At 33.1% G+C, this 23,915-nt stretch overlaps 1 protein-coding gene across 1 annotated transcript; it reads right to left on the bottom strand.

The window, feature by feature from the left end:
- Positions 1–1,729: 1,729 nt before the first annotated feature.
- On the bottom strand, positions 1,730–23,772 carry LOC132719936 (protein EFR3 homolog B-like). Its single transcript, XM_060703897.1, has 5 exons — positions 23,698–23,772; positions 17,847–17,923; positions 17,327–17,454; positions 2,876–3,026; positions 1,730–1,960 (listed from the first exon to the last, which is right to left on the bottom strand). The coding sequence occupies exons 1-5, from the start codon at positions 23,699–23,701 to the stop codon at positions 1,745–1,747; spliced, it is 576 nt and encodes a 191-aa protein (XP_060559880.1). The 5' UTR covers positions 23,702–23,772; the 3' UTR covers positions 1,730–1,744.
- Between the last annotated feature and the right edge of the window lie 143 nt (positions 23,773–23,915).

Here is a 23,915-nt window from a genome sequence, read left to right as displayed (position 1 = left end):
TTGAACCAGCAACTCAATGTCTGAGACTAAATTCACTTCACCCAGGATTGAACCACTACACTCAATGTCTGAGACTAAATGTCACTTCACCCCAGGATTGAACAAGCAACTCAATGTCTGAGACTAAATGTCACTTCACCCCAGGATTGAACCACTACACTCAATGTCTGAGACTAAATGTCACTTCACCCCAGGATTGAACCAGATACTCATTGTCTGAACTAAATGTCAAACTTCACCCCAGGATTGAACCACTACACTGTTTGAGACTAAATGTCACTTCACCCCAGGATTTGAACAGCAACTAATGTATGAGACTTGTCACTTCACCCCAAGGATTGAACCAGCAACTCAATGTCTGGAGACTAAATGTTACTTCACCCCAGGATTGAACCAGCACTCAATGTCTGAGACTAAATGTCACTTCACCCCAGGATTTGAACCACTACACTCAATGTCTGAGACTAAATGTCACTTCACCCCCAGGATTGAACCAGCAACTCAATGTTCTGATACTAAATGTCACTTCACCCCAGATTTGAACCACTACACTCAATGTTTGAGACTAAATGTCACTTCACCCCAGGATTGACCCAGCAACTCAATGTCTGAGACGTAAATGTTCACTACACCCCAGGATTGAACCAGCAACTCAATGTCTGAGACTGAAATGTTACTTCACCCGCAGGATTGAACCAGCAACTCAATGTCTGATACTAAATGCCACTTCATCCAGGATTGAACCAGCAACTTCAATGTCTGAGACTAAATGCACTTCACCCCAGGATTGAACCAGCAACTCAATGTATGAGACTAAATGTTACTTCACCCCAGGATTGAAACCACTACACTCAATGTCTGATACTAAATGTCACTTCACCCCAGGATTTGAACCAGCAACTCAATGTCTGAGACTAAATGTCACTTCACCCCAGGATTGAACCACTACACTCAATGTTTGAGACCTAAATGTCACTTCACCCCAGGATTGAACCAGCAACTCAATGTCTGAGACTAAAAATGTCACTTCACCCCAGGATTGAACCAGGCAACTCAATGTCTGAGACTAAATGTCACTTCACCCCAGGATTGAACCACTACACTCAATGTTTGAGACTAAATGTCACTTCACCCCAGGATTGAACCAGCAACTCAATGTCTGAGACTAAATGTCACTTCACCCCAGGATTGAACCAGCAACTCAATGTCTGAGACTAAATGTCACTTCACCCCAGGATTGAACCACTACACTCAATGTTTGAGACTAAATGTCACTTCACCCCAGGATTGAACCAGCAACTCAATGTCTGAGACTAAATGTTACTTCACCCCAGGATTGAACCAGCAACTCAATGTCTGAGACTAAATGTCACTTCACCCAAGGATTGAACCAGTAACCCCTGCTTTACAAATCTAATGCTCTGTTTATTGAACTAAGTGGTCTGACCTGTCTTATTATAATTCAATAAGTTTGTTTTTGTTTTTTAATTATCAAATAGTTTTATCATAAGAAGTAAACAACTATTGTGTTTATAAACACATTTAAAAGTATATACATGAAAATGAAGCTGTTCACTTTCTACTAACTTATAAATTCTGGCCAGGGTTTGCATATACATATAAGCATGTTACAATACTAGCATACCGGTATATTATAAGCAGACAAACTTCTCCAATAACAACAATATTTATCATAAACCAAAACTTAACCTGTAGTAAGCTCAGAGAAAAATTTCTTCTACAACTATGAACCAATGTCATCTTTTAAAATTCTTATCCTGTTGTGTTTTTGAAGCCATCTTACTTGATAAAGAAATCTGTGAATAAGTTGTACATACTTGGATCTGTCTGTTTCACAGTCAGCACTACTGTGACACATGGCACTGAACTTTGACACGAAGAAATCATAACGTCTATGATAGGAAGGTGTATCTTCTTCAATATTGGCAAACTTCACAAACTTAAATTATAAACATTCAATTAATATGTCATATTTTACAAGTATTTTCTTTTATGTTAAAGTGAATTGGTCTACAATGGGCACATTTTCAATAAGTATTTCAAATATTGATAACTAGAAATGCCAGTGTCATGGCTTGAATATCCCCGCATACCACTTTGTCAGAATCAACAGTGGTCATTTAGAGCTTAAGGACACACTCCCTGCCAAATCTGAGGGTAGTAAGCCTGTAAGTGCATTGCTCAGTTATGTATTCTACATGTTTTTGTGGCAAAGATCAAAGTGACCTTTACCTTTGATCCAGTGACCTCAAAATCAATAGGGGTCACCAAATGGTCATGACCAACCTCCATGCCAAATATGAAGACAGTGGGTCAAATGATTCTTAAGTTATTGTGGGGACAAGCTTTTTGAAATCAAAGCCCCATGTGACCTTGACCTTTGACCCAGTACCCTCAAAAGCAATAGGGATCATATAATGGTCATGGCCAACCTCCATGCCAAATATGAAGACTGTGGGTGAGAGGATTCTTAAGTTATTGGGCGGACAAGATTTTTTTGTAAAGGCCCCTGCGACCTTTACTTTTGACCTAGTGAACTCAAAATCAACACAGTACAAATATAATAAAGCTGTCAGTATAAATATAATATAGCTGTCACAGTATAAATGTAATATAGATGTCACAGTATAAATATTTATCTTTATCCAAAGTTTTATAACATTCTTAGGTGTGATTCACAAAACTTATATGACAACAAATTTTAGATAATTTTCATCACATGACCAAATGCATTAAAATTAACAAAATTAACTAATGTTTCAATGTTTCATGCTTATGACAATTAAACATTCACTTAAAAGTACTCTTTTTTTGTTAAGATAAAATGTCTATATTAAGATTTAACAAAACATACTGATGAGGTTGCTAGGATCTGTAACTCTAATTCATCACATTCCAGAAGTTTCTGTACCATCTTGAGAAAGCTTTCAACAAACAGATTGAGGGAGTAATCATGACATGACACAAGCAGCTGATCTAGTGCATCCATTGCTATCTTCACTAGCCTGTAAATATACAATATTTAATAAATAATTCACGAGTCAAAATTCTAACTTTGCACAGGCTAGATCTCTAGTTACACAATTACTGAAATGTTTATTCTTCCTTAAGGTCTGATTGTTTTTAAAATTGTATGCTTTATCCATGAATTGCTGAATAGGGGTTATCTACTGGCCAAGACCAATGTACCTGTGAAATTTGAATGAGTTGTTGAGATAATGATCAGAAAGCGTTTTTTTCTGTAATCTTGACCTCTGACCCCTGGACCCCAAAAATCTGTTGAGGTTATCTTCTGACCAAAACTAATGCATCTGTGAAGTTTGAATGTCAAGGGTCCATGGGTTGTCCAGTTATTGATAGGAAACCGTTTTTAAAAACATGGTCAATGTGACCTTGACCTTTGACCACTTAACCCAAAAATCAATAGGGGTCATCTACTGCCCAAGACCAATGCACATATGCAGTTTGAAGACCAAGGTCCTTTGGGTTGTCAAAACATTAATCGGAAACAGTTTTTACCTACAAGGTCAATATAGCCCTGACCTTTGACCCTTGACCCCAAAATCAAAAGGGGCCATCTAGTTGTAGCCAAGACCAATCCACCTACGAAGTTTGAAGGCCAACAGCACATGGGTTGTCAAGCTAATGACTGGAAACTGTTTTTACATACAAGGTCAATGTGACCTTCATCTTTGACCCCTTGACCACAACATTAATAGAGGTCATCTACCAGCAAAGACATATGCATGAAGTTTGAGGGCCAAGGGCCTATTGGTTGTCATTGATCGGACACCATTTTTACCTAGAAGGTCAATATGACCTTGACCTTTGACCCCATGACCCCAAAATCAATAGAGGTCATCTACTGGCAAAGACCAATGCACCTTAGTAGTTTTAGCGCCAGGGGTCCATGGGTTGTGAAGTTATCCGGATCATAAACTGTTTTTACCTACAAGATGAATACCCCATAATCAAGACCCCATAATCAATAGCTGTCATCTACTTTGCACCTATGAAGTTTGAGAGCCAACAGCCCATGGGTTGTCAAGTTATTGATTGAAAACCACTTTTACCTACAAGGTCTATGTAACCTTGACCTTGACCTTTGACCCTAAAATCAATAGGGATCATCTACTAGTCATGAACAATACTCATACCAAGTTTGCAGATCCTAGGCCTAAGCTGTCTTTAGTTATTGATCGGTGACCATTTTGTCTACGGACTGACTGACCGACAGACAAATGCAAAGCAATATTCCCCCATTTCTTTGAAAGGGGGGGGGGGGCATAATAAATACAGCCTGTAAATATGAAATATTTTGTGATACAGAAACCGTGTGAAACACTTGTATATTGACTACAGTATAAAATAATGAATCAGTGAGTATAATATGTTCAACTTAGTTATATCAGTCTCTGATTGTATCAAAAAGAACAGTTTGCAGGAACAGTTCAAAAAGGTGTGTAAATTCCTGCTAGAATATCAAGGGTCTTGATAGTAAATTTTAAAATAAGTACCATTAGTTGTAACTGTAATGAAGGGAGCATGTGTGTGAGATGTTATAAATAATAATTCAAGGGCATGCACAGGCTAGAGTTACAGAGTAATACTGGACTTTATTCTTCCATTTTAAGTTAATCAAGTCCATGAATTGGTTATTCAGATGACTAATAATGCCTAATAATCATAATTTATTTCACATTCAGTAAATACACTGAACATGGTTTCATTAATGCTCAATAGGAATATTTGCAATCAGTTTTTATTAAATATGCACATTCTTATTACTATAATGATCCATTTTTTATCATGTTTCTAAATACCAAGTTTGTTTGTTTGCATCTAGATGGAAATTTGATTCATTGAAATGAAACTTAGAATATCAATATGCAAGACATTTTTTGTTACAGTTTGACACTATTTTCATTTATATAACAAAGTTATTTTTATTAATATAACAAACTTTTATGGGAATCAATTGTTTAACATTCAAAACTAATTCACACCCTTTCTCTATCAAAGATATAAAAACATCTACTGAAGGTCATTTATTTTCACTTGTTTATGTAAGAGAAGTTTCAAGGGGGAGAATCACGCCGTTCGTTACCCAAACAAACAAGATGGCGGATGCAGCCAAAAAGTAAGTTTTTCCCTTTTTTCTCTGAAATTCGTGATGTTCAAATGTAAAGGTACATATAACAACCTTCTACACATTTTTCCTGGCACACAGGATGTTATTTCATGATGTTTCGTCCCGTACTTCATCTGAAATGCGCGTCACCAGATTCGAAGCGAGAGAATTTTCCACCGGTTTGATCGTGGTAACGTACGGCTTTTTCTCTCAAATTCACTGTTTCTTTTACATATATGTATATTAACTGAAACCACTGACTTAAAAAAGTTGTAATATGTTGTCATGTAAGCAATCATGCCAATTCTGGCTAGATTTACTGCTGTAAATATTAATATAGGGGCATTTTCCGGAAATGATAACGTATGGCGCACAAAATATCAATGATAACGTACGGCGCATTTTACTACTTGGTGGATTTCCATTTGTCCAATCAGCTGATAATGAATTATTTTTATGTAGGAAATGATAGATATCTGAAAAAAATGTTGGTCCGGTCAGAAATAATTAATTGAACAATGCTGTACTATCGGAAATAGCTGGAAAAATCTTTCTAGCTGGTGGCATAATATATATTCGTTGTTAATATACCAATTAAAACACACGTGTATAGTTTGAGAATATTTTGTATAAAATGCAGAATGGGAAGAAAAGTCTCAACTTTAAGGAAACATTTGTGTGTTGTTGTCTTTACATTAAATTCCGCCAGTGTTGTGCGATAATTATGGTCTTATCCCATAATTGGAAAGAAGAAACGCATTCAGCAGAGCAAAAATGTTAAAAAGGTACGGACGGCTTGATATATTTTCTTTTCCAAAGAAAAAGTCTAAAATCATTCCTAACAAATTTCTGATAAGGAAATCTTAATATTTGAACCCCTCAACATTTACAAACGAAAATTGATTGCGACTAGCTTACAACCAGATGAGATGAGCCTCTGTTTATTCAATATGGTCGCTCATTGAAAGAAAAATACATAACAGAGAAAAATGAATGAATGTAGGTTCTATAATGAGTTTATTGAATGAGATAGAAAATAATGTTATGCGAAAAACTTAATTGAATTTAGTAAATAAAAAAAATTCTGTTTATTAGACGGGCGGTTAATATTGAAACGCTACCATTTAGCGTGACGTTGTGAGATATAATTACGCGACATAGCCTCAGAGTTTTTTTTATTATAGTAGACAGTAGACATTTTATTTTATTCCATTTGGCTTTAGAGCCAATGAGGACATAAAACATGCATAATAACGAACAGTTCATATAAACATGTAACCCTTTCCATTATGAGCATATTGTGAAAAATGGCCGTTTTTTATTGAAAAGCCTCCTGTTACAAGTTCAAACTGCTACGAAACTTTGAAAAACGTTTCAATACTAATCAAACTTGGCACAAATGTTGACAGGACCATTGCCTTTGTAACGACATGCTCAGTCTAAAATTTCCTGTTACCATGGCAACATGGGGACATCTCAAAATTGCCATAAATCACTATTTTGCCTTGAGTTTTTTCATCAAAATTTATTTCAAAGTGCTGCAACTTCTCAAGGGATTGAGATAGAGTCAAAGGCTTTTCAGCGTTGGTTACACGTTACCTTATGATCGACCTGGGGTCATTTTTAGCCTCTCGCAAGTCCAAAATTTTCTTGGCGATGAGGGGGACTACCGCCCCTCTTCAAACCCCCCAAACAGAAGGGGGCACATCCCCCTTCTGGCAACCCCCTGATGTATCTTTTGGATGGGGGGCGGCGCCGAAAAAGTGCTCACTTTTTTAGCAACGTTTCTCAAACGAAAACATGTGTTTGGGGTCCAAAAAAGGACATTTTTTCACTGAGGCCTAAAAGGGGGGTCGAAAGTGTGTTGTTTCGCGTATATATGAGGTAAAGGGGTAAATACCAGCCGAAATTTTCTGAAGGAGCAACATTATGAATATTTTCAAAATTGATCTTTAAACCAGTAACTTATAGGTCTCTTGTATTTACATATACATACACACGCATACAAAAAGCATACATTACATGAGCTATTAATGCAAAATTGTTGTATATAAATCGATTTTTAACACAGAAACGCAATTAACCGTTGTTTATACATATATCCTAAAAAAATGAAGGTCCCTTCGCATCAATTGCGGATTTCATAATTGTAAATAAAAGGAACGTCATAAGTTGATCAAAACAATTACATGCAAGAATTTGCCTATCATATTCTGGCGTTCTTTTTCCAGAAACGCCCCAACAAAAACAATAATTTCTTTAAAAAAAAGTATTGCAGGTATCAGCAATAAAAGAGTGACATTGGAATTTGTTTATGTATTTCTAGTGTTAATTATGAAGTTTCAAATCGTATTTGGATTTCGATGTTTTTTATCTATGCCGGGAACCCGTCTGAAACCTTTAAGGCCAGACCGCTCATGTGCTTAAATGACGTCATTATCTTTATAGAAGAACGATTATAAAAATTATTACGCTACTCTTAAACTATTGTTTACGAAGTATATGTAAGTGTTCATCCGTGTTGTTCTATTTCGACGGGGCGATAGCGACCGGAGAATATTCTTATTTCTGTAGAACAGCTACGGATGAATACAAACCTACTTAGTGTCAAGCTGTATTTGGCTTCATTAGTATTAACTTTATTTCATCACTATACCTGTCCATTTGCACAAACGCGGTTCTATGAAGTACTATGGGGAAAAAAGGCTTATATGAACGGACTTTGATATATCATCGACTTTTGTTCTTCTATTCTATGAAAATTTACACAATTTATTTTTAAGAAATACAACGCTTTCATTGGATGACAAATAAAGCTGGACACTAATATTATCTATTTCAGTTTCTTAATTTGGTTCTACACATCCACTTATGTCTTGTAAACATAACTTTTCTACTATAAAGAAAATCAATTAATCAGAAAAAAATGCGCCGTACGTTATCATTGATATTTTGTGCGCCATACGTTATCATTTCCGGAAAATGCCCCGATATTAATATTTACAGCAGTAAATCTAGCCAGAATTGGTATGATTGCTTACTTGACAACATATAACAACTTTTTTAAGTCAGTGGTTTCAGTTAATATACATATATGTAAAAGAAACAGTGAGTTTGAGAGAAAAAGCCGTACGTTACCACGATCAAACCGGTGGAAAATTCTCTCGCTTCGAATCTGGTGACGCGCATTTCAGATGAAGTACGGGACGAAACATCATGAAATAACATCCTGTGTGCCAGGAAAATTGTGTAGAAGGTTGTTATATGTCCTTTAACATCAGAACATCACCAATTTCAGAGAAAAAAGGGAAAAAACCTACTTTTTGGCTGCATCCGCCATCTTGTTTGTTTGGGTAACGAACGGCGTGATTCTCCCCCTTGAGTTTTGTACAACTGGACAAGTTTTGTTTCAGATAATTTTCTTTCACTATTGATTGACATATAATCTTCTGACATAGTGAGTGTTTCAGGCATCACTGGTCGGCTGTGATAACTTCATCTATATTACCAGGAATACCATTGAGGAAAACAGTCTGTAAACTAACCTAGCCATAACCTAGCCATATATTAGCTCACTAATTGACAGAGGAGGCAGATTGTTAATTGATGTGTCTGAATTGTGACAGCCAACAATCAACCTATAAGTCTATAGCTGTTCTAATCTCATATAATCTCTTATATAGTATTATATATGGTATAATTCAGACAAATTTCAGCTAAAAAAGTCTTCTTTATAGTAAATTTTGAAGCAAATTAACAGAAAGATAAATAAACATTTAATCATGTTATTATAATAATTGACTAATGACTGCCCAGATGTATAGTAAACATAAGGCCCTCACCTGTTGCCAACTTTACACCTTAATTTCAGTATTATACAGTCATGTACATGTAATATTGAAAATTTCAAATTTATTCCTCAACAACTTACACAAATGTGACTGGGTAATATGTTACAACTAAGACTAAATCTGATAAAAAAACAAAATAAATCTTGATCTAACTAAACATATAGAGTACACTAACACACATCTTCAACTTCTAAATGATATAATTAGTTCTTAAATACACGTATAACTATTAAGTTAATACTGGAGGGTTTATCCTATACAGAAATACCCATAACCATGATGATTATTTAAATTAGTGAAGGGAGGAAGATGTGACAGTGTGACAAATGGTCATATAATGTGAGCCAGTGTTTTAAACAAGACATGTTTAATCTTAAATAAACCACCACACAAATTACAAAACTGTCAGCAATAATTCGAAATCAATAGCATAGCAATGTCAGTTGCTTCTCTCACATTTCTATCTAATATATAATACCACTGTTCATGCAATCATACAATTCTTCATGCAAATTCACCTAAGTGATGACTTATTTCAGACAGGCCCATTAATAACTTCTTTTAAAATGTCAAAAATAAATATCTTAGGCATGCATTTTCAAAATCTTAATTTCTGATCATTATTTTTAGCTTGACATTCAAATCTGTAAGACAGCATGTTTGAACATGTTATTAAAGACAAAACTCATGACAGACTTATGTATTTTTGCCTACAAAATTAGGATGAACATAGATTGAACATCATAATAAAGATTTTGAGTGCTTGACAGTAAGAAAATGTAGGTAGGGGTGTGGATCGTCGGATAAGTGACGATCTGATCTGACCAATGATTCAACACTTGCGATTCACAAATCAAACCATGAATCTTTTGTTATCAAGACACCCATAAAAACAGGAACATTAGTTCTGAAAACATGTTTTTTTTTCTTTAAACAATACTAAACATGAATTTCATAAAACAGATATGCAAATAAAAAGAAGGTTTAAAGGTTGAAAATGAGTCGCGCCAATTATACAAAACTTCACATTCAGGCAAAATTTACTTCCAGTGTTTGGAATACTTTAGTATTTCAATTGCAAATGAGGAAAGTGTAATAAACAAGTAAAAATTGCAATCCACGATCTCTGGACTGGGGAATATTCTTACGAGACTTTTCATTTTGATTCATGATTATCGGAGTACTCAGATAATCACCCCAGCCCTAATAAAAGGTACCTCAGAGTTGTGAGACTTGTGTCTCCATAATGTTAGATAATTATTGTGTTAAGTTGTTGTTTTCTTGTGTATCAATATGTGCAGAAACACACTCAGAACACATTTTACAATAAAGCAAAAACCTGCAAGGAAAAAAGGTGCATTAGCACTATTACCTAATAAAATTATATGTCCAATTCAGTAATTTCTTATCCCATTATATTTAGTGGGTAAAAGAAATTTTGTTATTAAGCTCTTCCCATGCTTTTATGATATCATTCGACAGTTCAGTTTTGATAATGAAACCAAAATTCCTGGCCCACCATTGCAGTCAGCTATTTTTACATAGCACCCTTAAAGTCATGCATATTAAACATTATGTTTATGGTTTCTTCTATGTTAATGTATACCTACATGCCCTGTTTTTAAGCAAGAATCATTAACTAAGGACAAAGATAAATTATTGGATGTCTTTTATGACATTAATACAATTAACTCTTACAAAAAAATCTTGCTGTCTTTTACTTGTTTAATCTTACACATAATAAACAATGAGTCATAAATAATTCATAATACAATTAGCTAAGATTGAATTAACAAACTTTACACTATGATAATGCTAAGTGAAATAACCGTTATTTTAAGGGGCAACATTGGAAAAAGTCTAATAAACAAAATAAATGACAAACATAGAATAATATCATTGTTTGAAATTAAATGTAAAAATTATCAAAATATAATTATGGTTTTATAAGTTCCATCTGTAAAATATTAGTTATTATATGGTTTTATAAGTTCCATTTGTAAGAATATTAGTTATTATTATTATGGTTTTATAAGTTCCATTTGTATATGAATATTAGTTATTATTATTATTATGGTTTTATAAGTTCCATTTGTAAGAATATTAGTTATTATTATTATGGTTTTATTAGTTCCATCTGTAAGAATGTAAGTCATTATTATTATAGTTTTATTTAAGTTCCATTTGTAAGAAAGTAAGTTATTATATCCTTTTATAATGCCATCTTTAAGAATGTTACTAGTAGTTATTTATAATTTGATTTTATAAGTTCCATCTGTACAAATATTTAAGTTATAATATGGTTTTATATTAGTTCCATCTGTATGAATGTTTGTTATTATATGGTTTTTTAAGTTCAATCTGTAAGAATGTTAGTTATTTAATGGTTTTATAAGTTCAATCTGTAAGAATGTTTGTTATTATATTGTTTTTTTAAGTTCCATCTGTATGGATGTTTGTTATTATATGGTTTTATAAGTTCTATCTATAAGAATGTTAGTTATTATATGGTTTTATAAGTTCTATCTATAAGAATGTTAGTTATTATATGGTTTTATAAGTTCCATCTGTAAGAATGTTAGTTATTATATGGTTTTATAAGTTCTATCTATAAGAATGTTAGTTATTATATGGTTTTATAAGTTCTATCTATAAGAATGTTTGTTATTATATGGTTTTATAAGTTCCATCTGTATAAATGTTTGTTATTATATGGTTTTATAAGTTCCATCTGTAAAAATGCTAGTTATTATAATAATATGGTTTTATAAGTTCCATCTGTAAGAATATTAGTTATTATATGTTTTTTTATAAGTTCCATCTGTAAGAATATTAGTTATATAGAAGGAGTAGTTCAGGATCTTACTGGCAATCACTGTATGTGGAGCTGACAGTGTTACCATCAGATTCTAAAATTGTTATACCTTAAATTATCTAACATTTTTATAGAAGATGTTGAAAATTCTAGGGAACACTTTAAGTCTTTGTGAAATTCTGTACATATTTTACATTTACTAAATAACAACTTACAATAGAAGTATATATCCAGAAAAGACGTTGTACTTTCAATTTTCAAATTACAAATATTTTGCAATTCTATAAGCATATAATTTACACAAGTGATTTATTGTCAAGCAGTTTATGGTAGAAAAAGAAGAAATATAAACAACACTTAATTGGTAATGTGTGAAATACTATAATAATCTTCTTCAAGTACAGTTAAAGGCTCACCTCAAATCTCTGCTTATATCCGTACTGCTCATTTTATCTTTCCTAAAATTGCTAATAATTCTTAATTCAATAAACAAACTCCAGCATTATGTCCCTTAAGTAAAAAATTTAAAAGAAACTTGTCTTGTATCAACTATCAACTTCTATACTCTACTATAAATGATATGAATTTGTCATACGACTAATTTGTTTTGCTATAGAATATCTCAGCAAAGTGGTATAGTCTGTAAAAACTGGTGAAGAATTTCTGCCAGAAACTAATCAATAGGGGAAAGGATTATCTGGCATGGAATGAACAATAAAACTGGAATTACGTCAAGTGTTCTTTAACCTAGCATCACAGGAAATTCATTGAAGCCATTACTTCTTTAAAAGCACGAAAACAAATCTCTGTTTGATGCATGAGAACATATAGAACAGAATATAAACTTGATCAGAATTTAAATCACTAACTCTTTACTGTATAGACATATTATTCATTAATGGAGGTTAGATGAAACATATCAAATAGTAAAAATATCAAAAATAGTACTAATAATACATTCACTGATTCATGAAATTTAGCCACCATTCAATAAGAAACATTTGATCTTAAAGCTGCTTGGATGAATCATAAATGAAGCTATTCAAAAGATGTAATTCTATCTCAACTAACTATATAAAGTACAATCAATAAAATGCCAGAAACATTAGTAAGCTGATGATAAGTTAAGTCTTTAAAATTCACTTGCACATAATTATTTATACATGTGACAGTAAATTAACACTAAAGCCCTTAGAAAGAGGTCCATCAAACTTACAGTAATAACTTAACAATAGCTTTAATATTAAAATTTTGATAAAACTTTATAGGATTAGTTCTGATAGTCTTTAAATGATCAATAGATTAAAAACTGTGTATAAGAAATGGCTAAGACTGACTTATACCTTAATAAACCCATCTGTAAATCTGGCACCAATTGCCATCATTTGCCATGGCATGAAGAATGATCTATGATAGTGGAGTAATTGGAACAAACATATCTTTACACACAGAATGGCCAAACAGATTTAGCCAGCACATCAAAATGCCAAGACTTCTACATCTAGAAACATCTTGTATAAGCAATATTTCATCAATGTATGCATCAATCTACATCAGATAGTCTATAATCATCAGGAGAAGTGATTAATCATGTATTTTCTACAATCTCATTTTATTTTTATTTTTACAGTTTGAATGTTCAACAATAGTTATAATACATTATTTACATAGAACAACCCTACGCCATCATTTAATTATAATAATGAATTGTCTGGTGTATTCTAGGGGTAAATTTGTCTGTACAAACATATTGGATTCTCAGGGAGTAAATTTATGTATTGAATAAACGCCTGCAAACTATCAATTATGTGGCTGCTCCCTAATTGATTGTACTGAATAATTAATGTATACCTTTGAATATAAAGACAGCCCACCAATGTTACAAGCTTTCCATCATATAGACTTTAATGAAAAGTAATATACTAATTGATAACAACTTGATACAATTACTGAAACTCTTTCCTATCAATATCCAGTATACATTTATTGGAACTTATTAATTGTTAAAACATATAGAAATCTAAACATTTTATTTCATATTTAAAATTATTACTTTAACTGAAACTTTAAATGGCAAAGACTGTGATGGTTTATCTGGTTGTAAACATACAATATTGTATATCACACAATGAGTCAGAAACTTCAAGTTTGTGAAATCTTTTTATTATATCAGCACTCAGATCAAAGCAAATCAATTTTTCACAGAAGAAATGAAGTTGAATAATGTTAAATATTTATTTTTGTCTCAGTGACATTGACCTTGCAATATGAGATACCACACAATATCAGAGGTCTATACATGGCACCTACCTAATATAAACATCATGGAAACACAAGGCTATCTGATTTGCACAAGGGGGCATTTTGCCCCTGAGTATAATCAGATTGGCAAGTGTTTTCTGGAATCGTATGCAAAAGTTTAAATACTCCCTGTTTTCACAATCGAAATATAGCCAGTCTACTACACATGCTCTATTTCATCCACAACAGATTAATCATTTATGGGTATAAAAGTTGACACATTTTCAATAACTATGATACAATGTTAAGTTAAGTAACACGGCAACAATATTACTTACATTTTTTTAAAGAGAACTTTTATTACACCTCTTTACCCTAAATGAAAGTGATTAGCCTTTGCCACCAGTACTGTTTTTGATACTGTTGCATTTTTCTGAATGAAAGTTCTGAACATTGTACCATTTAATTGACTACAATTAAACCAAAATAGAAATACTGGAATGGAATAAAAGCTATAATGAATGATTTTAATCAGACTGTCTGTCTAGTGTCTGCTGAAATAAATAACTAATGTTGCACAAGTATGTTTTAAGTAGTTGTAAGTCTGCTGTATATATTCATTTCATCAATCAACTACTGAAATTACTTTGCAAAAAATACACCCAAAATGACCCATTACTGATCATATATATTTAAAACTGTGCAAGCATACATTTTATGTAACTGAACAAATTGGAGGAATGATCAGAGAATGCCATGAAAGATCATGTTGGATATGAAGTATTTTATGCTCACATTACACTGTGGATGAGTATAATGTGAGCATAGAGAACTTGTTTATTTTGCCAACCCATTGGCATAATATGCAAAATCATTTAAATGTTTGCGGATTTTTTGATGGGAAAACCTTTTTACAAATATATTACATCTAAGGGGAACTAGGACCACAACTAGCCATAAACAATAGCACCCAAAAGTTAAATTTTTTTTGGGTTAATCAAAAATAATCTTTCAGTTAGAGAAGAGACCCAATCATGAATTTTGTCTAAAATTTGTCATGAATTTTGTCTAATTGTTTTAAAAGGTGGAAGCATTTTTACCCTAGGTGCATGTTTCATAAAACTTTGATAAACAGGTCTAGTAGACAATGTTATATGCCAAATATAGATGCATCATAGATGTGCTTGGTCTACATAAAGCAAAGTGGACCCCAAGGGCATGATTGATGTAAGTTTTGTAGATTTCCACAAGGTCATTCCATTTGCTATATATCTTAGCTCTTGGCATTGTAGTTTCACAAAATTAGACTTAACTTGGTTTTTCTCTATATAAGTCTATATAATAAGTCTATATTAATTAAATGACTCCAAGGGTTTCCAATGTATTGACCAAAGGGGCATGATAAAAAATTACTGTCAGTTTTGTGGAGGCCCATATTTAAGGAAACTTAGCTACAAGAAAATTATCTTAGCTCTGGGCATTGAAGTTTCATATGATGAGACTCAAGTAAGTTTCCTATTGATCTCTGTAACAAATATTGATCTATGTTACTGATATTGATCTATGTAACATATATTGATCTATGTTACTGATATTGATCTATGTAACTGATATTTATCTATATAACAAATATTGATCTATGTAACAACTATTGATCTATGTAACAAATATTGATCTATGTAACAAATATTGATCTCTGTTACTGATATTGATCTATGTAACTGATATTGATATATGTAACTGATAATGATCTATGTAACAACTATTGATCTATGTAACAAATATTCATCTATGTAACTGATATTAACCTATGTAACAAATATTGATATATGTAACAAATATTGATCTATGTATAAATATAGATCTATGTAACTGATATGGATCTATGTAACTGATATGGATCTATGCAACAACTATTGATCTATTGATCTAAGTTATAAATATTGATTTATGTAAATGATATTTATCTATGTAACAAATAGTGATTTATGTAACAAATAGTGATCTATGTAACTGATATTGATCTATGTAACAAATATTGATCTATGTAACAAATATTGATCTATGTAACAAATATTGATCTTTGTAACAGGTATTGATCTATGCAACAAATATTGATCTATGTAACAAATATTGATCTATGTAACAAATATTGATCTATGTAACTGATATTGATCTATATAACAAATATTGATCTATGTAACAACTAATGATCTATTGATCTATGTAATAAATATTGATTTATGTAAATGATATTGATCTATGTAACAAATATTGATCAATGTAAAAGATATTGATCTTTGTAACAAATAATGATCTATGTAACTGATATTGATCTATGTAACAAATATTGATCTATGTAACAGATATTGATCTGTGTAACAAATATTGATTTATGTAACAAATATTGATCTATGTAACAAATATTGATCTATGTAACAAATATTGATCTATGTAACAAATATTGATCTATGTAACAAATATTGATCTATATAACTGATATATATATAACAAATATTTATCTATGTAACAAATATTGATCTATGTAACAAATATTGATCTATGTAACTGATATTGATTTATGTAACAAATATTGATATATGTAACAAATATTGATCTATGTAACTGATATTGATTTATGTAACAAATATTGATATATGTAACAAATATTGATCTATCTAACTGATATTTCTGTCTCTGTACTGTTCTATAATTAATGCAGGTTGTTTCCCTTATGTGTATACAAAGACCACTAGAATCAAGAGGATTAAAATTGTTTCTACGCTAAATGTAGTTCTGCACATTTTAATCAATTCTCTTCTTTATAAGCATGTTTGAATTGATATAGATATTTTTTCTTCCACTATAGTAATATAGTAATATAATGCACAGTTTATCATTCAAATGCTTTGTAATTAAATCACTCAGGCCTCTTGATTTGCCTTCGTGATTATATTCCTGCACATCTGAACCCGAGTTTATTCTACAACAATGCACTTAAAATTGATATCTACATGTATTTCCTAAATAATTTATACAATAGTTAGTAAAGTACTGAAAGAAGATGGGCAAATGATAATATTTTACTGTTTTATTTATAAGCTAAAAGATGTTTTATAATATAAATAAATAAATGTAAATCAATTTTTCAAATAATATAAATGCTTTGAAAGAACTTTGCCTTTCAATAATTTGTAAAACAAGCATCTGTACACTATCATATTTTCATTTCAATTGGGTAACAATTTGTTATGTTTATAAACTTACGCTATTCTTCTTCTTGCAACATCTCTGCTCAGCCTACTAGCAAGATATTCTCCTATTCTATCTAATTTCTCAGGTGATGACAACGCATAGAATGTTAATTTATCCATGTTGTTTTTTACAAGCCCATCCTGTTTGTAGAAATATCAAAGAAAACATATAAATTATGTAAATTATTAAAAACTATTATACAAAATTATTGTAAAAGATACATATAATTTGGAATACATTTAAGATTTATCATCTTGTTCCCCTAAAAGGAAATAATGTACCTTTATATTTTTATCAATTGAATCCAAACACATGTATGTTTATCTATATGTACATACTTTTATTATCCTATTGTACAACCCACTGAATATGTATATATACGAAAATAGGCCATTTAATTTTAAAATACATATACAGTTTTTCGTTTATTCACAGTATTACTTGCCCGAATAATGGGATATAATATTAAAAATACCCAATAACAATGGAGGATTAGAAAATAATAAATATAAATTATAAGAAGTAGAGTTACCTCTGGGTTAACGGGAAAGATGTCATCTACAAGCCTCTTGTATCTAGGCCTCATGGCCTTACAGCAGCCCATACAAGCTGAAAAATATATATATATATATCAGTGATAAATTGACCTTTGCCAGTATAGAGCCCGGCCAGTTTGTATAACTGCATCTACGTAACATCTATAAGTTAAACTGTCAAACTTTACATTTCTTTAAAGGTGCACAAGAAAAAAGACAAAAGAGAAATAACATAGGAAAGACGGAATAAAGACACTGACACAGATTATGCCAGTACAAGTTAAAAAGAAATCAAGCAGCAGTAACAGTTGTACACAGTTACTTTTCAGCCATCTAGGCAAGACCAATCCAGCTTCCGTGGCAGTTCCCATATTCCAGACCCTGCAGGCATAGCTTAAGCCCTTCAATTGGTGGTACTTTGTAACTGTGCATGAAAATCCCCTTTAGGGCTACTGTATCCTGGTATAGACCCCAGAGTCTAAACCAGGTGTATTATATATATAATATATGGTTCATGAATTCCGTTTTCTTTAGTTATTTATATACAAGTTTTACTTCTGAAAAATACATAGGGGATTACCGAATAATGTGGCTACATCAATGTTAGCTTTGAGATTATCATAATCATGATAATGCTGATAGTTCAGTGATACTGGTAAACAGATAAACACACAGACACTTGGGGTGTGGAGCTTAAAACGCCTTTAAAATCCAAATAAAATGTATATTTGTCAATCCCAGCACATGTACTGATCATATATATCAAAAAAAACTTATTATAAGCCGTTTTGAAAAAATTTCATATTTCAACATCTATAATAATTCACAAGATAAAAATGTTCACCAGAAAAATCCGCACACCTCAGGGATTTTTTTTGTCTCATTTTATAGCCGGTATTGGAAAATAGTAGTATATTATTTTCCCAATCCACAGGAAAAAATTCCCAATTGAAAGTTAAAAAATAAAAATATTGAATAAAAATTCAAAAATCTTTTGCAAATAAAGGCTTCTTCACTGTTATAGTGCTTAAATGTTTGAAGATGCCATCATAGACAGAAGTTGTTTGCATCCCAAATCCTGAGGGCGAACCATCCCCAACCATGCCTGACATAGAGATAACCAACAAGGGAGTGCTTACTCTACTCAGGAAGCTCAACCCAAAGAAGGCAGCAGGCCCAGACATGATCTCTGCGCGCATCCTGAAGGAGATGGCTGAACAGTGTTCATCATACCTGGTCGTCATCTACAATAAGTGCCTCTCTTCTGATAGCATACCTGAGGTGTGGATAACAGCCAACGTGTCAGCCATATTCAAGAAAGGGGAGCGCTTCAAAGCCAGCAACTATAGACCAGTATCCCTCACCTGCATAGCCTGCAAGATGCTGGAGCACATCAATCGTTACCAACATAAATGAATTCATCTGCTGAACAGCTCACAAGATACTAACTGACAGCCAGCATGGATTAAGAAGAAGGCGGAGCTGCGAAACCCAAGCTACTAACGCTGACAGAAATGGAGCTCACCTGGAAGTCCATGGACCAGCGTAAACAACATGAAACCTCGCAGTACTGGACTTTAGCAAAGCCTTTCGACCGCGTCCCACACAGTCGCTTGCCTAGTCAAGCTCCATCATTATGGCATCAAAACCAATACCCTGAAGTTTGATTGAGGCATTTCTCACAGGCCCGCACTCAAGCGCATAGTTGTTGATGGAAGCAACGTCCGACCCAGCACCAGTTAAATCAGCGGTGTCCCCCAGGGAAGCGTGCTCGACCCAATACTCTTCCTGGTCTTCATCAATGACCTGCCACTTCATGTTCAATGTCCAAGGCCAGGCTCTTTGCTGACGACTGTGTGGTATACCCGTGGAAAATTCGCCACTTGAAGAGGGACTGCCACATTTTACAGGGATGACCTGAAGAAGCTGGCAATTGTGGGAGAAAATCTGGGGCATGACTTTCACCCAGAGAAGTGGCAGCCATAATCAGGGTCCACAGGAAGAGGAACCCCATCATATACCCGTACTCCTTTGAAGGGCCACATTACTCGAGATAAGAACTTGACAACCAAGTAACCTCGGAGTCCATATGTCTGGAAACCTCTCCCTGGAAACCCAACATGTTGACAAGATTCGTGAAGAAAGGGCAACAAGTACAATCGGCTTTCTTCGAACGCAACCTGCGCATCCCGCAATGAACAGGTCAAGAGCACAGCTTACATGTCACTCGTGTGACCAAAGGCCTTTGAATATTGCTCCACCGTCTGGAACCCTTATACCAAGGACCTTACACGCAAAGCTCGCAGATCGGTCCAGAGCCGAGATCTGCAAGATATGTGACGAAACCGTTTACCACAACACCAGCAGCGTATCCTCCATGATCCAACACTTGGAGTGGGAGACATTAGTTGTCACGACGGACCAAAAGCCCAGCTGACCATGAATGTTCAAAGATCACTCAATGACCTTGTGGACATACCAGTCAGCGATTATCTCACCCCTGCCCCCAAGCCGCACTAGAAGTGACCAAACTCCAAAAGTTCCATAGATCTAACCATCCATATCTACATCGTACTAACAAGAACTCCTTCTTCTCTGGTACAGCACAACGTTGGAAACAGCCCTACCTGCCTCCGTTGCAGAGGCCCCTGGACTTTGGTATCCCTTCAAGCAGGGCTATCAGCCCTACATTCTAATCAGCCTTAGGGGCCCTGAGCCTACAAGTAACCCACTAGTGATATCCAAGGCTGTGCACGGCCGGCGCCACCGTAACCGGAGAGGTTTGGGTTGAAGAGGCGAAATGTAGGCTGGCCAGACTTTTTGTCCTATATCTCTTCCTTTTGACCCTATCTCAAACCTCTTCTAACATTTCTTGTATATTTCCTTTTTCTTGATAGCACCACCCGTGGCATTTCTTGTATGATTTCGATGTAGAATCCCATTTACATCCATTGCAAAATTTCAGCAATGCATTTTTTTTTCATTTTAACAAAAACACTGCTGACCAAATTCCCATAGAGTATGGGTCGTATTCCCCAAAACTTTGAATCAATCCCTGATAACCGCGTTAAAAATCCAACATTTAATTTTATTCCATTTCCAACGAATACGACACAACTAGAAGAACAATTCTTCACCGATGATGGTCCAATTTTAAAAACTTCAAACGGTAAATATTTGCAACGCCTAAACTAAACATCAAGAATTATCGCCGTTTTACTCCATTTACAAAATCTTTCGACAAATTCAAACATGGCTCCCCAGATTTGCCGTATACAAATACACCCAGGTGCTTTGAATTATGGGAACCAACATTTTACCGAATGGTTCCCATCTGCATAGAACAGCGCATTTTCATACGGCAAAGCTGAGGAGCCACCTTTGATTTTGTCGAAAGTTGTGAAAATATTGGTAATGGACTAAAATACATGGTGATTTTGACAGTAGCAGATTTTTGTGTGCAGATTTTTTTTCGGCGAACATTTTTATCTTGTGAATGTGACGAAAAATAGCCTGATACCTATATTTATTAACAGAGTTATTTCCCTTTGTTTTAGAAACCCTATTTGCATGGTAAAAAGAAAACAAACGTATATGAAACGTAGGTAAATAGTATTGATATATTGTGATTTGTTTATGTTTTAGATCTCTTAAAGACTTTAGAATTAGTTATTTAAGGAAGCTAATATAAATATGATTATTGTTTATAAGTAATAGATTTTTAGACACTTGTCAAACAAGTTAATCATTAAACTTTAAGCCGCTCTTTGAACAAGAATATTCTTAGCCAGCCAATCAGATTAAGTAAGGTTTAGATTGATTTTCTTTGGGTTTATCAGAGATCAGGGGGGGTTTTTTGTTTAAATATAAAACAAGACACGAAGATTTAGAGAGTTGCAGCTGAGCTGTAAAGGGAAAGGTCAGAAAAATAAATAAGCTTATCAGCTAATTTATTACGGGGGTTTGTCCCGTAAATAAAACATAAAAAGTTTGATCAATTTTTAGAGCAAGGTTCGATATTTTAAAACTTTAAAAGCATTGCGTTTGTTTTCAGGTTTAAATTTTAAGTTATTTTAGTTTTTACGGGGTGCTGGTAAAATTAATAAAAGGGCTAAAAATATAGATGTAAAGAGTTTATTGATGTGAAAATTAGTAGGAATTTTATAAAAAGCAAACCCATAAGGGACATATTTTCCCCTTTGGGGTTGTTTTATAAATAGAAACCTTGATAAAGTAAACTGCTTAAGCTATATTGAAAACATCGTATCTTAATTAATTCCCATTGATTTTACTGTTATTTAAATCATTTAAGAATCATTTATTACCAATCATAAGGCAAAGTTAGTTCTGGCTTCCAAAACTTTATAAGCCGCTATTTAACGTTTTTGTTTTTCATCTGATGCGGCATTAAAGTTTTGGATTAGACCCGTTACGTAACCTAACCAGAATAACATAAGTTGATTTATTCTTATTTTTCACTTGCAAATACACTTGAACCAATCGATTCTTGTACGATAAAACAATTATTTTAATATCATTCTATACCAATTAAAGTATCAAAATATCAATACCGTCATTAAAATTGCATATTTAACTGTAAAACATCAATTTACGCCGACTACAGTCGGCCATGACATTCAGGTGCCACACGAGACCTCGTATGACGTCATTCGCTGGAACCGATTTGAATAGAGTCGTGTACTATATTTAGAACATTTTGTTGACAATGGTTTCGATGTTTTTATTCAAGATAATGTTTTTATTTATTTTCATTAATTTTTTAGTACTTAAATATGATTTTATTGAATATAAAAGTCAGTAAATCACCTTTTTCAATATCTTTTTAAAAAGTAATTTATAAAAATATTGGAAGCACATGGGTTCGTAAAGGTCAATCTCGTAATCATGTGGTCAAACATTTTGGCAATATGGCGGCCAAGTGCCGAAATTTTTACCTGTCGGAAACTATTAGGTAATTTATGTTCGTAATAAGATTTTTATTTGTCCATCCTTGGCTTATCAACAGATTTAGATTATATATAGTTTTATCAAGGTATGCTTCACTTTACTTCATGGCATGTTCGATGAATGAATACGAGCGTGTCAGATTCCTGGCACGATTATTGGTAAACTTTCCCTACGGGGTTGTCTTCAGCGTTCACGTCATGTCATAGTATATAAACGGGTGCGCTGAAGACCTTAAGCTAAAGGCAAAGTAGCCTGAGAAAAATTATACATATATATTATACGGGGAAGTCAAAGTCCGGGCTCGCGAAGCGGGCCCGGGCTTTGCCTTGCCCGGCTATAGACTACACGCGTATATTTAAAAGAAAATCAAATAAAAAAAAATATATAGAATTCTATACTTATCAATGAAATTTTCAGTGTCAGTTCTAGTTAGGCGCCGCCTTTACAATGTAATCAAAGAAAGGGGGGTATTTGATAAAGGGAAAAAATCTCAACTTTTTGATTAATAAAAAATGTCAAGGTTCCAGGTAAAAGGAAACGGGTATATATAATCCCAATAACACTTTAAAAAGGGAAAAAAAAGAAAAGGGTAAAAATTATAAAAAACGAAAATGATTTTTTTCAAAAGGCTTATTAATTTTTTTATAATAAAATCAGTAAAATTTCTGGGGGTTTTTACAAAAATATATCTTATTTGGTTTTAAAAAGTTTAAATAAAGGCGTTTAAAAAATGTTTTAAATCCAACCCAATTTTTGTCAGGGGTAAGCATCGTAAAGGGGTCAGCTGAAAATGATGGAAGCCAAAAAAGAAATCCCCAAATAATTTAAGTCATAAATTTCAATAGAATGTCATGCAACATACAAATGTTTATCACTTACCCATCTTCAATTGTTTAATAATTTTAATATTTTGACATGCCGAGTTGCGTCCCTTGATTCGAAACTACGGCTGTAATGTGTTAAATTTGAACGAAATAAACTTTTTAACAAAACAGTCACTTTAAAACAATAAAAATATATGGAATTTAATTATGATAATCTTAAATTAACAATCATATTCTAGTTATCATTGTTTTTTATAAGTTCGAAATTTTTAT

This window comes from Ruditapes philippinarum, unplaced genomic scaffold (genome assembly GCF_026571515.1).
Source record: "Ruditapes philippinarum isolate M1 unplaced genomic scaffold, ASM2657151v2 ctg5609_1_1_1_1, whole genome shotgun sequence".
In the NCBI taxonomy this organism is placed as follows: Eukaryota; Metazoa; Mollusca; class Bivalvia; order Venerida; family Veneridae; genus Ruditapes; species Ruditapes philippinarum.
Note: the sequence above shows the minus strand (reverse complement) of the source record. Positions and strands in the feature narration are given on the sequence as shown.

Coding starts and splice junctions, on each gene's coding strand:
- LOC132719936 (XM_060703897.1), bottom strand. Junction 17,455..17,846: donor TCTTTCCCGTTAACCCAGAG/GTAACTCTACTT, acceptor TTCTACAAACAG/GATGGGCTTGTAAAAAACAA. Junction 1,961..2,875: donor AGATCCTAGCAACCTCATCA/GTATGTTTTGTT, acceptor TTATAATTTAAG/TTTGTGAAGTTTGCCAATAT.